At 56.5% G+C, this 13,741-nt stretch overlaps 1 protein-coding gene across 1 annotated transcript in view; it reads right to left on the reverse strand.

The window, feature by feature from the left end:
- The window catches only part of KCNC4 (potassium voltage-gated channel, Shaw-related subfamily, member 4), a 14,781-nt gene extending 4,990 nt beyond the window's left edge, over positions 1-9,791 (reverse strand). Inside the window, exons 1-2 of the mRNA XM_008944706.1 lie at positions 8,834-9,791; positions 7,009-7,194 (exon numbers count right to left, since the gene is read on the reverse strand). Of these exons, the coding sequence (XP_008942954.1) occupies positions 7,009-7,194; positions 8,834-9,791 (1,144 nt within the window). The remainder of the gene's footprint in view (positions 1-7,008; positions 7,195-8,833) is intronic.
- Between the last annotated feature and the right edge of the window lie 3,950 nt (positions 9,792-13,741).

Below are 13,741 nucleotides of genomic sequence, written 5' to 3' on the forward strand. Positions count from 1 at the left end.
AGTCGTTGGATTGTCCTGCTCGGAAGAGATCCCAAGCCTGCCTGGCTGGGACCCTGGGCACCCTGCTGTAGGGGAGCTGCTGGAGCAGGGGGGTGGAGGAGATGATCTCCAGAGGTCCCTTCCCACCCCACCATGCTGGGATTCTATGACTTTGTGACTCCAAGCCCAGAATTTGGGTCTCTTGATCTGCCTCTTCTGCAGGAGCCAGGGCAGCAGAGCTGGTTTTTCACGCCTGGCTCATGCCCAAAGTCAGCGCGTGACCTTGGTTAAATCATTTATGATTCAGAGACCACTGAAATCCCAGAGGGTGACCTTCCCTCTGCACAGGCTGGGGCTACTCCAGCTCCTTCTGCTGCTGGAGGAGCCTGCTCCAAAGGGGAGGATGCACCCAGGAGTCACCAGTTCAGTGCCACCATATTCACCCCTTTGTCCAGCTCCTGGGGTTTGGGGTGATCCACAAAGCCGCTGAGTTACCCCAAGGCTTTAGTGCAGGAATACACTTTAATTACAGAAATCCACCTCATTTGCCACTCCAACCTCATTCTGGGAGGATCCAGCTTAAAGCCAATTCCCATCCCCTTGCATCCATCCCAGCAGAAGACTCATCCCCCCCTCCATGCAGGCATCATTTTGTCTCAGATCTCTCATTTCCCCACTGTTCACCAGCAGCAGCTTTCCCAGGGACCCACATTCCCCTCCCCAGCACCTCCCAGCTCTTCCTGGGAGCATCCAGGCAGAGATTTTCCCAATCCTTTCTCCCAGCCTCCACGTTCTCCCCACACCCAGTCCCCAGGTTCTCCTCACCCCCAATCTGGGGCCCTCCAGCATCCTACCTCCACGAGCCCAGGAGCAGATGTGGTGTGAGGGACACGGGGCAGTGGGGACCTGGCGGCGCTGGGATAACGGGTGGCCTTGAGGACCTTAAAGGTCTTCTTCCAACCAAAACAATCCTGTGATTCTATGACCTCAGGGCTGGTTTTCAAGGCTGCCAAACCCACTTTCAGCCCCAGGACCATCCCTGAGGTTGGATGGAGAAGCAGACACAAGCAGGGAAGGAACAAATGCAGAAAAAGGCACAAAACATGAGGGGAAACGACTGCTGGGCAGGGAATAGAGGTTTATTCATCTGGTGCCTCCAGAAACCTGAGGCTTTTTGGTTTTTTTTTTCTTTTAAAGAAAAAAAAAGACCTAAAATTATATGAACTCAGCCAGTTCCAGCACAATGATATATAATTTTATGAGTCAATGTGTCCTCTTTGCATTTCCACCACCCTTTAGCCCAAGTGCAAACAGCCCACGGGAAGGAGGGCTCGACGCCAGAGGGAAGCACAGAGGTTGGCCCAGTTTATTGAGGATGAAGAAGGTTGGAAGGGAAGGGGAAAAAAAATACCAACCCCAACACCTACTCCAAGGACTGTCCCCAAACACACGGAGATGAGAAAAAATTCAATGGAGACGTAACAGGTCCTGCAAACGGGGCGGGGGGAGCGCGGCGGCGGCGCTGGGCTGGAGGAGATCAGAGAAGATCAGAACCTGCTTCTGGAGGGTGGAGATGTCCCAGCTGGGTGTCCTCCGGGCACGGGCACCACCGTGGAGGCGTCACGGGGAGGACAGAGCCGGGATCCGGGCCGGGGGGAGGTCAGAGGATGGAGGGGACGGGGGAGCAGGGACGCCGCAGAGGACAGGGAGAGCTGCAGCGGGACGTGAGGGGAGCCAAGCCCACCGTGGATCCTGCCACACCATCTATGCTGCTTAGGCTCCGGGATTTGCCATAGCCTTGGTGGAGAAAAGGGACAGGTTAGAGCCCCAACAGCCTCCTCCCCAAGGCTCGGAAAGCCAAGAGCGCCGGGGCGAGGGTCGCCCAGCCCCGCACCCCAATTCCACCCCCTGGAAAAGAATAAAGGCAGGAAGGGCTTTTGGAGGGTGACTAAGCTTTGGAGGGGTGACCAAGCTTTTGGGGATCCTCCAGAACTCCCCTCCCTTCCCCTCGGCTCCTCGTGCAGCGCCGGCCAAATCCAGGACTGGAGAATCGTTGATGCTTGGAGACCAAGTCGGTCCTGGGGGGGTGGTTGGATTTTGTTTCCTAAATTGCTCTGAATGAGGAATGAGGCTGGGGATTTCGTGGGCTGAAGCAAATGGGGAAAAGCAGCAGAACTCAAACAAATAAGGGATTTGGAAGGAGTTATTCCCCCGGCTCTGGTTTTTAAGCCGTCTGTAGCAGCAAGCTGCTGCTGACACCTTTCTGTACGGAAAGGAGCAGGTAGACGTGCTCCTTATTTTCCATAAACTGCATTAAACAGCAAATATTTCTATTGCTTTAAGCATGGGAGCCCTTCACACTCCCCCCACGAGCCAGAAATCGCTCCAGCTTGTACTGAAAAGCAACAGCCAGAAGAAATGCTCTCCCCAGGTCAAAACCCAGGTATCTTCCTGGCAGGAAACTCAGGATTTGCTCTGCAAATGCCATTTCCAGGTGCAGACAGCAGCTCTGTTCAAAGACGAGCCCCAAGATCCTCTCTCCGGCCCGCTGCGCCTTGCAGGGACAGCTCTGCTGCCAAAAGATGGAAAATTCAGGGTGCTGCAGGGCGTGAGGAGCCCAGGAACCCTTCCCCAAGAGCAGCCCCAGCATCTCCATTGCCTCCCCGCGAGCCCCAGCGAGCTCCGGAGGAAGAAGCTCGGAGCGTACGGGGGGAGAGGAGGGGGGGAGCGGCGGGAGGAGGCTCCTGACAGCAGAAAAACAAGCTGATGGATGAGCCCTTCGGTGCTGCCAAGCTCAGAGCCCATCCCCATGTCCCCCCCCGGGGCAGGGGGAGCTCGTGGCTCATCGCTGGGTTCTGCTTCACGCACCAGCTCCGCTGGCGGGTGCCTCCCAAGGAGGACGCTGAGCCACCAGCGTCGCCTGCAAAAGGCTCCAAAAGCTCTTGGAATCTGATTTTTAGCCCTTTTGAATACTTTTTTTCTTCAGTGTTTCCTGCAGGGGGGTCTCCAGCACCTCCCCACAGCTCAGCCCCCCACGAGGAGATACGGCTCCTCCAGCTCTGAAGCTGAGGAAGGTCCAGGGGACAGGGGGTCTCCTGCCTAAACCTGTTGCTGATTTCAGCAAAGCTTTCCCTGCTCTCGCAGAGGAAGCAGGAGCAGAATCAGGCCCCACAGAGAAGAGCAATTTCCTTATTTGCTTTTTGGCATGAATCCCACGCAGCGGAGCCAGGAGGGAAGCGAGCGCAGCCCCATCCCAAGCTGGGGAGGTTTCCCACCCACAGCAGCTGATGCCAAGCCCCCTTACTCCCCCCAAAACCCAACCCAAACCACGTTAGGCTTGTCCTTCCTCAAACCTTGCTCTTTTCCCAGGAGCCCTGAGGCTCTTGGAAGAGCTCCCTGCCACCCTGAGCCATGCCTGCGGGGAGCAGTTGTGCCAGGATGCAACCAGTTGGTGAAAGCTTGGGGTGACCAAAGGATCCAGCAGCCAAACAGCAGCAGTTTGGGTCAGGGTGGGGGTCAGGGCTTGCTGGAAGCCACCTTGGCCATGCGAGGACTTGCTGATGTGGTGGAGCACTTTGTAGGGATGCTCTTTGCCCTCTTGCTTAGGCATGGAAAGGGATGGAGATGGGCATAGGAACGGGGCCAAAATCATGCTCCTGGTTTTGAAGGAGTGTCAAGCAGCACAGTTTGGTACAGCACCTCATAAAGACCCTTAACGAGCCCCAGGGCCCCCTCTAAAACAAGACTCTGAGGGCAAACATGCTCCAAGCCCCACACTTCATTTTCTCCACCAACTTATCCCCAAGCCACACTCATGGGAGCAAGTGGGAATGAGCCCAGGACTCCATCCCTCAAGGCCAAGCATCCATCCCAAGCTCAGGGGTCAAGTGCCACCACAGAGTCAAGCTGCAAAGCACCCGAGGGTCGTGTTCTGCTAATTGCCAGCAGCTCATTAACGGAGCTGGTATCCCAAGGTGCTAACTGAGGTCACGGGGAGGGTTTTGTAGGTGGGTGTGTTGTCAAGGTGCCATGTAGAGGCATCCAATAAACAGAGCAGAGGGGCAACGTGTGGCCCCTGGGAGGTCTTCCTCACCCAAGTGTCCCCGTGCAAACGTGGGCTCGTCCTTGCCCCCCTCACCCCCCAGCCCAGCATCACCCGTGGGGGTTCACAGGACAGCCCCACGCTCAGTCCCACACTGCCCAAGGCACCTGGGGGTCACAGCCCTGCACGAAGAGCAAGCAACAGAGTAAAAATCAGCTCCATGGTGCTCTGGGGTCTGGCAACCAAGCCAAAAATGGCCACTTTGGAGGTGCTGGAATTGCTGACTTGCCAGGAGGGTAAATCCCCTTCCCTCCATCTAACCCCGTTGCCTGTGGATCCTCGTGAGATCCCAGCCTGGTCTCAGTCACTACATTTTCCTAGAGCATCACAACCCATCTCAATGGCCTGGACTTATCCTGCCTCTGTATCCCTCCAGCCAAGCAGGGGATGGGGGCTCACGTGCCAAGGCAGACTCCTGCCAACACGTCTGGGCTCCAGCAGGACACATTTTGGGGAACCACTGAGCAAGCCCTGAGTGCTGAAGGGAGATAAGGGGCCTGAGGGTGTCCCCAGCAGCCAGGGAGCAAGGTGCCACCACTGAAAGCAGCAACAGGAACAAGAAACCCAAGCTGGATGGCAACCCAGTGCAAACCAGCTCAGTCTTCTCCAGGGCCTAGGTCCAAAGGGTGGTGGGCAGGGGCAGCTCTTCACTTGGAGCTGGCCCAGCAAGATCAACCACTGGAATCAAGCTCAAACCACGAGGGATGCCGAGCTCTGCAGCATATTCCTGAAGCAGCTCCATCTCCCAATTTCCACAGCTTGTACAGACACCAGTACCTGCCCCAAGATCTGACAGATGGCCATCAGCAAGTCGGGCTCGGAACCAAGCTCATCTCAATTTGCAGAGCTGCCAACATCCCAGTACCAGAACAAACAGGCTCAGCAGGAGATAAATCAGGGCTGGGGGAAGAGGGGCTTCTGTGGCTCCCAGCAGCTCTCAGCTAGAGCACAGGAGGCTGCTTTGCCCCTCTGATCATCTCTGGTCACCACTAACCCTGAGCACACAAGAGCATTTCACCAGGGAAGACACCAGCCCTGACCTCCCAGGACAGCATCTCTCCACTCCATCCCAAACAGCCCGAGCAGGGCATAGATATCAAGGCTCCATCTTCCCAAGAGGACTCACACGTGGCTCAAGCTCCTCTGGACACCAGATCCACCTTTCTCCAGGTGCAAGACCATTTATGGCAGGTGGGAGTAAGTGACCCACGTACACATCTATTTTAAATTGTCAAAAGCACTCTGACATCTGCAGGAGAGACACCAGAACACAACGAGATCACCCAAAGGCCCTTTCAAGTAGCTGTTGCTGCCACCACGCAAGGAGAAAAACCTCCTGGTCTCCTGAAACCAAGTAATGTGATTTGGAAGCCCAGCTCAAGCAGCACTGGCTCCTGAGCTCTTAGATCTGCTCTAGCTCTCCTGGCTGCAGTGGGACCAAGCTCAAATGTTTCAGCTGAAGAGGTGCATGACTTGGGCATCTTGAGGAAGATCTCACTGACTTTCATCCCTCTCCTTCATCCCTTCCAGTTCAGCATCCCTCCCAGTCTGGAGCAGGACTAGAGAGCCCTCACCTCTTCACAGGAGCTGGCCTTAAGAAAAGGGACCAACTTCACAGAGAAAGGCACTTCCAGGAAAAAACCACTGAGGCATTTCAAGCAAATATTTGTATAGTCCCCTTCTGCCCAAAGATGAGCAAAACTTTTCACTTTTCCCCTCTTTCTAAGGGATGAGTTTGAGCAGGAAAGCCGAAGGGGATCCTTGATCTCCCAGGAGGAAGCAACCAGTTTGCTTCTACTGATCTAAGAATCATGATTGCCCCTGAACACCTCCCTGTGTTCCAAGCCCACCCAGTCTTTACCACCCCAAGCAGCACTGCTGCACCAAACCCTTGATGGCCTCCAAAACCTCATCTCCAGGAGCCAGCAGGTCTCGGCGTGCAGCTCGGAGACACAGCACATCATCCTTCCTCCTGCCTGGTCCCAGCTCACGTGCACCACTCCCGTGAGCAGCTGGCATTAGGTGGCACCAAGGAGGTGGAGGTGGGTGACCTCAACAGCTACATCACCCCACACCACCCTGGACTCGCAGGAAAACCACAGGACTGAAAAACTGAGTGGAGTCCTAAGACTGAGGAGGGTGCAGCTGGATTTTGTGACTCAAGGCAGGCACTGGATTTACCCTCCCAGGGGCTGGGGCGCTGGCACACGGGCACAGGGCACGCTCGCTGGTGGAGCAGAGGAGGCTGGAGGACAGCCTGAAGGCACCAGGCTGTCGTTTTGTCACGAGAAGAAGAGTTTTGTGTTTTCCTGACTCATCTCCCCCACAGTTTCCTACAGAGAACCTCAACATTGAGCGAAGCTCCCTTTCCAAAGCCAGAGGAGACAGCCCTTCTGGCAGCCCCGGGCTCTTGGCAAGGCAGCACTCAACACATCGTGGCTCCCCACGCTCCAACCCACCCAAAGGCACCAGAGCAGCAGAGGAAAGAAAAAGCCTCTGGATTTTTTTCCCTCCTGAAACCCTTCTGACCACCTTCCACCATAACCTCACCACGTCCCCAGGAGGGATGTCCCCCTCCCAGCACCCTGAGACAGGTTATCAAAGCCCAGGGAGGAGAGCTGGAGGGACAAGGGGCAGCTGAGGAGCAAAGGGACAGACGTGTCCCTGAGGAGGGCAGGGTGGGGTCACAGCCCCCCAAAGGGTGGCGATCAGGGGAGGAGAAAACAAAGAGGGTAGAGCTAGCACAGAGAGACGTGGTGGACAGAGATGAAGCGGATGGAGAGGCAGGAAGACAAGTGGATTTGGGGAGCAGAGAAGGACAGCCAGGTGGAGATGAGCCACGGCCTCGGGTCGATGCACCAAACCTCCACCCCAACCTCCCCCTCCCCGGCCCACGGGCCAGCTCCCAGCTCCAGCAGCTTCCATACCTTTCTGGATGCCCCCGTCTGCCGTGCAGGAGAAGTCACCCGTGGCCAGCAGGAAGCAGGTGGAGGATTTCTTGTTCTTCTCCCGGGTGCTGGAGCGTCTCATGGGTCTCTTCTCCTCGTCGGCCGGGGACAGCGGCTGCTCCTCATCTGACAGCACCACGTTGGCCTCCCCGTTCTGCTTGGAGTCTGCCAGGGAGCAGAGACCCATCAGCAGAGCCGTCAAAGCCACAGGACGAGGTGCTTGGGGTGGCCAGAAGGGTTTGTTTAGATCGTGCAAGGAAGCAGGAGACCAGATTGCAGGTGGCCCAGGGCAACAGCAGCCTGGATGTGCTAACTTAGAGTGACCTGGGGAGCAGGACTGTGCCAGGCTCTAACCCCAAGCAGCAAACAGCAGCTCTGACTCCTGCTGAGGGCTCTGTACCCTGTGGGAAGCCAAGCCGTGGAAGGAACGCCCCTGGTCTTTGAGTCCACCCACCCAAGTGGTGGGAATTAGCTCTCCAGCATTCACACTGGTGGCTCAGGTTAGTCCTGAAGTGCTAATTTCTGCCATCTGACTCTGGTTCGTTAGCTGAGAGGGTGCTGGGTCAGGGGAGGGTCTGACCTGAGCTCCTGGATCAGTGTTGGGGTAGAGGGATGTTGACCTGCTTCTCCAAAGCAGGACCCTCCCTGGTCCCCACTACCAGGGCTCCTGGGGCAGGTGGGTTGTGTAGGCACGTGGAAAAGGGAGATTTAGGGAGGAAAGCACCTATCTGGAGCTCCCCATGTCCCCGGGGTGAAGGACCATCACTGAGCAGACGTGTGGCTGCTCAGGGCTGACCTCTGGGAATGCCATGTTGGAGCAGGACACAACCCCACCGTGGTCCCTCCTGTGCCACACTGCAAAGCCAACCACGCCAGATGAGAAGGGCAAAGCAGCCTCCGTGGCCAGTGGCAAAGCCCTCACAGCCCCACAGGCTTCATCCAGGAGATACAGCTGCCCACAGCTGGGGCCATGCCCTCTCCTGACCTGCAGGAAAGACTGGCCAAGCCCCAAACTTCACCTCAGTGCAGGAGACCACATAACAAATGTACAGGGGCAAATCTGGCTCCTGCCCCTGATGTGGAGCTGTGTTGAGCTTGTGGTGGAGAGATGCTGCCTCTCGGAGAAGATGAACGGGGAGGTGGGACCAAGCCCCAGGGAGTATCCATGGATTTATCCATGGATTTATCTCTGAGCAACCGGCTTGCCCTGAGTGCTGGTGGGAGGTTGCCCAGACAGACTGTGTATGGCCCAGCCCTGGGAGTCTTCAAGGCCAGGTTGGATGGGGCTCTGAGCAACCTGCTCTAGCTGGGGATGTCCCTGCTCCCTGCAGAGGGGTTGGACTCAATGAGCTTTAAAGGTCCCTTCCAACCCAAACCAGTCTGAGAGTCTCAGGATACCTCAGGGGCATTACCAGGCTAAGAGGGGAGTTGGGTAAATGGTCCTAAGCTCTGTCAGCAGGAGGAAGAGGTGAGCTAGGGAGGGACACCTCAAATCACATCATGCTGACCTGATCTATGCCGTTAGGAGAGCAGGACATGGCCCTTCCCCCCCTTCCTGGGGTGAGGATCTTGATCTGCAGCATCCTGGCCCACCAGTATGGCACCCAGCACTCACCCCCAACCCAAACCCCCAACCCAAGGCCCCCAGCCCTTCCTGCACCAGGTTCTCACCAACCCAAGAGCTGGGAGCCATGTCCTACAGCAGGGCAGCCTACAGGGACTCTGGGACCCAGGGGACCAACAGCTCTGCCGTGGGGTCTCCCAGAGCTCTTCCCCTCCCTCCACCCCACCTTTGGGGTCTCACCTGACCGCTTCCTCTCAGCCACCCCCTCCTCTACTGCCAAGGGGCAGGTGTCACTCTGGGTGCTGTTACGGGGGGAGTTCTCCTCAGCTTTTCCAAAGGCAGGAGAGTCCAGCGGGGCCGGACGGGGTATATGCTTTTTCTTCTTCTTTGGCAGCTTCTGCTTGGCCATGGCCAACGAATAGTACATCCCAAAGTTATTGACGATGACGGGCACGGGCATGGCGATGGTGAGCACCCCGGCCAAGGCGCAGAGAGCCCCCACCACCATGCCCGACCAGGTTTTGGGGTACATGTCACCGTAGCCCAGGGTCGTCATGGTGACCACGGCCCACCAGAACCCGATGGGGATGTTCTTAAAGTGAGTGTGGTCGCTCCCGCGGGGGTCGGACGTCTTGGCTCCGATCCGCTCGGCGTAGTAGATCATGGTGGCGAAAATCAAGACCCCCAAAGCGAGGAAGATGATGAGGAGCAGGAATTCGTTGGTGCTGGCCCGGAGCGTGTGGCCCAACACCCGGAGACCCACAAAGTGCCGAGTCAGCTTGAAGATCCGGAGGATCCGGACGAAACGCACCACCCGAAGGAAGCCCAGGACATCCCGGGCAGCTTTGGAGGACAGGCCACTGAGACCTACCTCCAGGTAGAAGGGCAAGATGGCCACGAAGTCAATGATGTTGAGCAGGTTTTTAACGAAGAGAAGCTTATCTGGGCAGCAGATGATGCGAACCAGGAACTCGAGGGTGAACCAGAGGACGCAGACCCCTTCGATGTAGGTGAGGATGGGCTCGGTCTCCACCTTGTGTGTCAGCAGGACCGTCGTGGTGTTGCCAACCACCAAGGTCTCCGTCACGTTGACGTCGATGTTGAAGGCCTCGTGCGTCTCCAGGCAGAAGGTCGTGATGGAGACCAGGATGAAGAAAAGGGAGGCAAAAGCGACCGCCTGCAGGAGTGGGAATGACATGGGCCGTTAGCTGAGGTGGGTCAGCCCCCCATGAGTGGTTGATTGAGGTCAATGTCTCGTTGGAGGAGAGCAGAAATTTTATGGACCACCAGGAAAAGAATTTTGGGGCAGCTTTGCACACTTCTAGCGCCGCTTGACTTTGGTACGTCTCTTCTAAACCCTGCTAGTGAATAGCAACACTAGGGATAGGAGAAGACCTCATTCATCAAAAATAAGGGCTCAAAACACCCCAGGAGCTAAGCTGCTGCCACCCACTGCCCAAGACCAAGGGTGGAGAACAGGGAGGGTTCCCCAGACCTGTCCTGTGAGTGTCTGGGGGCAAATCTCAGTGTCTGGGACCACCAGCCCAGAATCTTTCTCCAAGAGTTATGATACGTGGAAGGTGTGCTGGGCTCTAGCCATGTCTGGAGATGGGCCAGAAGTGACAGTGATGGGGATGGAGACCTGCACCAGCCTGGCTTTGGAGCTTGCCTCCACTGGGAACACACGTGAAAAGGGAACTTTGAGAGGACTGAGTCAAAGAGCTTCCCCACGTGTCCATCCCAGGCTCCCCAGGGGAGATGTTCACATCATGATGTAGCCATGGATGTAGCAGAGATGTCCTTTTACCCTTTCCCTGCTCCCTAAGGGCTGGGGGTGGACGTTGAGCCCACGAATGGTCCCAGGGAAGGAAGGACAAGGAGGAGAGGAGCAGGCAGAGCTCAGTGTCCTGCTGATGCCCGGACCTGGTGACACCTAGATACTCTCATTTCTCCCCTCTGCCCAGCCAGTGAGACCTTTGTCTCCCCCATCCCACCTCCTCCCTGCAGCACGTTGTGGATGGGAGCGAGGAGGAGCTGGCAGCACGTGGTGGAAATCACAGGCTGTGACATTTTGTCCCCACCATCAATCCTGCTCAGTCCCTCTCCCCGACAGGGTGAGCTCATGAGGAGCCCATCACCCAGAGCATCCATTTCCAAGAGTCCCCCCTCCTCCAAACAGCCTCCGAGCAGTAAAGCTCTTCCATCTTCCTCCAGTGCACAGCAGATCTGGGAGCAGATCCTGCTCCAGCACCTCGTGCTGCTAACACACCCTGCCTGCACCCAGCAGGATGAGACCCTTTGCTATGGAACCCCCCCCTGAGCAGCTGTGTGGAGCAGGAGCCTGCTCCAGACGACAGCCCAGGTCCTTGGCTGGAGTGAATCAGCAGCAGAGACAGCCTGAGTCACGCTGGAGAAAAACCCAGCCCCAGCCACCAGCAGGAAGGTGCTGGCAGCCCTGAGCCTGCCAAGAGCATCCTTGAGGGGTGTCCCCAAGGGCAAACCCGCGTGGGTTCAGCACAGAGAGCAGCAGCCCTCCAAAAGTGAGGTGTGAAGTTTAAGCCAGGCTCTATTTGATGGAGAAAACTCTGGATCATTCTGCACCCCCCTTCCCACAGGATAGAGAACTGCTGGGGGCTGGGCTGAGATGCTCCATACAAGAAGGACCTTGAGGGGCTGGAGCGTGGCCAGAGCAGGGCAACGGAGCTGCTGGGGAAGGGTCTAGAGCCCAAGTGTGGGGAGGAGCAGCTGAGGGAGCTGGGGGTGCTGAGCCTGGAGCAAAGGAGGCTCAGGGGAGACCTTCTGGCTCTGCACAGCTCCTGACAGGAGCCTGGAGCCAGGGGGGGGGCGGGCTCTGCTCCCAAGGAACAAGGGCCAGGACAAGAGGAAACGGCCTCAAGTTGCCCGAGGGGAGGTTTCAGTTGTCCCTGAGGAACAATTTCTTGCCCTGGAGGGTTGCCCAGGGCTGTGCCAGGCTGCCCAGGGCAGTGGTGGAGTCCCCACCCCTGGAGGGGTTTCCAAGCCATGGAGATGTGGTGTGAGGGATACGGGGCAGTGGGGACCTGGCAGTGCTGGGGGAAGTGTTGGACTCCATGACCTTTAAGGTCTCTTCCAACCCAAACAATTCTATAACACCCCCAGATCTGACCACTCTGGTCTCCACACTGTGCTGTGGCCCTGCTGGTGGCAGCTCTTGCCAGCCAGTGTTCCACAACCTGGGAAACAAACCCAACAAACAAGTGGGCTCTTAAAGCAAGACCAGTGGAACTGGACACGTGGTGTCTACACAGCAGTGGCATGGCCAAAATCTTCCACTTTTCAGCTGAGGGCTGAGGAATGTTCTTGAGTCTCCCTGTATGGGAACCTCAGGAAAACCTGAAAACTAAAAATGTAGATTCAGAGCAAAGTAGGAAGACAAAGATGGTCAAGGAAGAGAGTGATACCCTGCAAAGTCTCAGGTCTTGAAAAAGAGCTGATACATGAGCCATGGAGGTGAGACCTGATTTAGTCCCAGGAGCAAAAAACAACCTCTAAAAATATCTCTATAAAAATAACAAAATCTCTAAAAATAAGAGAGTCCAGTGCCCAGCTGGTGCCAACCATCGTCCCCTCCCAAGTCAACAGTGCTGTCCAGCTTGTGTCAGTTGAAGATCTGACCTGAGACATCTCAGCTTTGGCCTCTTCTCCAAGCTCAGGGCTTTTTTTTTTCTCCAAAGCTGTCTTAAAAATAAAATTAAATCTATCTATATGCCCAAGGCAGCAGGAAAAATCCCACCAAACAAGGTCTCCAGAACTTGAGCCACAGTTCTGATGATCCACACGATCTCAACACGCAGCTTGAGATGGGTGTTCCCAAAACACCACGACCCTACAGGGGTCACCAGCCTGGAAGTCCCAGTGGGAGTGAGGTCAGGACCCCCCAGGTTGGGCTGCAAAGGGAAAAGGAATGAGGAGCTACAAGTTTTGAAGGGAGAGGTGAAAATGCACAACCAGGGTGGTTTGCCATGGGGAGGAGAAGAGTTCCAGCTGGGACAGAGCTACACCAGGGACCAAATTTTCCCTGGGACTGAAGTAGAGACAGGAGCTGAGATCCCATGGGCATCGATGCTGCAAGGAAAAGACCCCAAAACCTTCATGGGGGAGGAACTTCTAACCCCACACTCCTGCAGCTGCCAGGAGAAGTGCTGGAAGGAGGGAAAGCTCCAGAGCACCCCCAGGCTGGCAGCTCCTGGTTTCCTCCAGAAATGCAAGGGGAGACCCTAAAATGGGACAGTGTTAAAGGGATCCTGCTTCAGCCACCCCAAAATGCCACAGCAGCACCACGAACCACCTGCAGAGATGCTGCTGGGTCCCCAGAGCATCCTGGTGCTGGGTGGTGATGCCAAACCAGTAACAGTTCCCTGCGTTGACTGGGTGCACTGGGTGAGTTGTGCTCGCTGGGGTTGGTTGTGCTGCTCCGTGCCTCAGTTTCCCCTTCTGCTAGAGCAGCTCTTGCTGAACTCTGCTGGTATCTTAGGGGGGAAAAGATGACCCAGAAGAGCCCCTGAGCATCACCACTTGGAACGGGACCATCCCCATGGCAGTGCCAAGCTGAACCTTCACCTCAGGCTGGTCAGAAGGAAGTGGGGAGCTCCCAGTGCAGACTGGTCCCAGTCAGGGCTCACCCCCCAGCCATCTCTGCTCCCTCCAACACACTCCTGCTCCAGCAACTGCCCTGCCCAGAGCAGCTCAGCACCCAGGGCAAACAGAACCGAATCACACCAGGAAAAAAAACCTGAGTGGAATTATTATGCTTGAGAGGATTTTTTTGAATTGGATTTTTTCCTTGGAGCTTTGCACCACTTGGAGCATCCCTCAGAGCCGGGCAAAGGGTCGGGTACCCCTCTGAAAATGAGTAAAGCTCTTGCTGCCCAAGCACCCTCTGCTGCAAAACCACCCCCTTCACCAAGTGACCCCCTGGCCCTGGCTGGTGTCCATGAAACTCCTGCAGGATTTCTCACCCTTGACAGGGATTTGGGCACCTCTAAAAGCACCCAGAAATCCTTTAGCTCCCCAAACGCCTGTGCCTGGGTGCCTGGCAGGTTTAGAGGCTGGGTGTGCCAGGATGGAACTGGGTGGGGGTCTGGGGCTCAGCGGGCAGCGTTTTGGGGC

The sequence above is a fragment of the Merops nubicus genome, unplaced genomic scaffold (genome assembly GCF_000691845.1).
Source record: "Merops nubicus isolate BGI_N331 unplaced genomic scaffold, ASM69184v1 scaffold8607, whole genome shotgun sequence".
Lineage (NCBI taxonomy): Eukaryota > Metazoa > Chordata > Aves > Coraciiformes > Meropidae > Merops > Merops nubicus.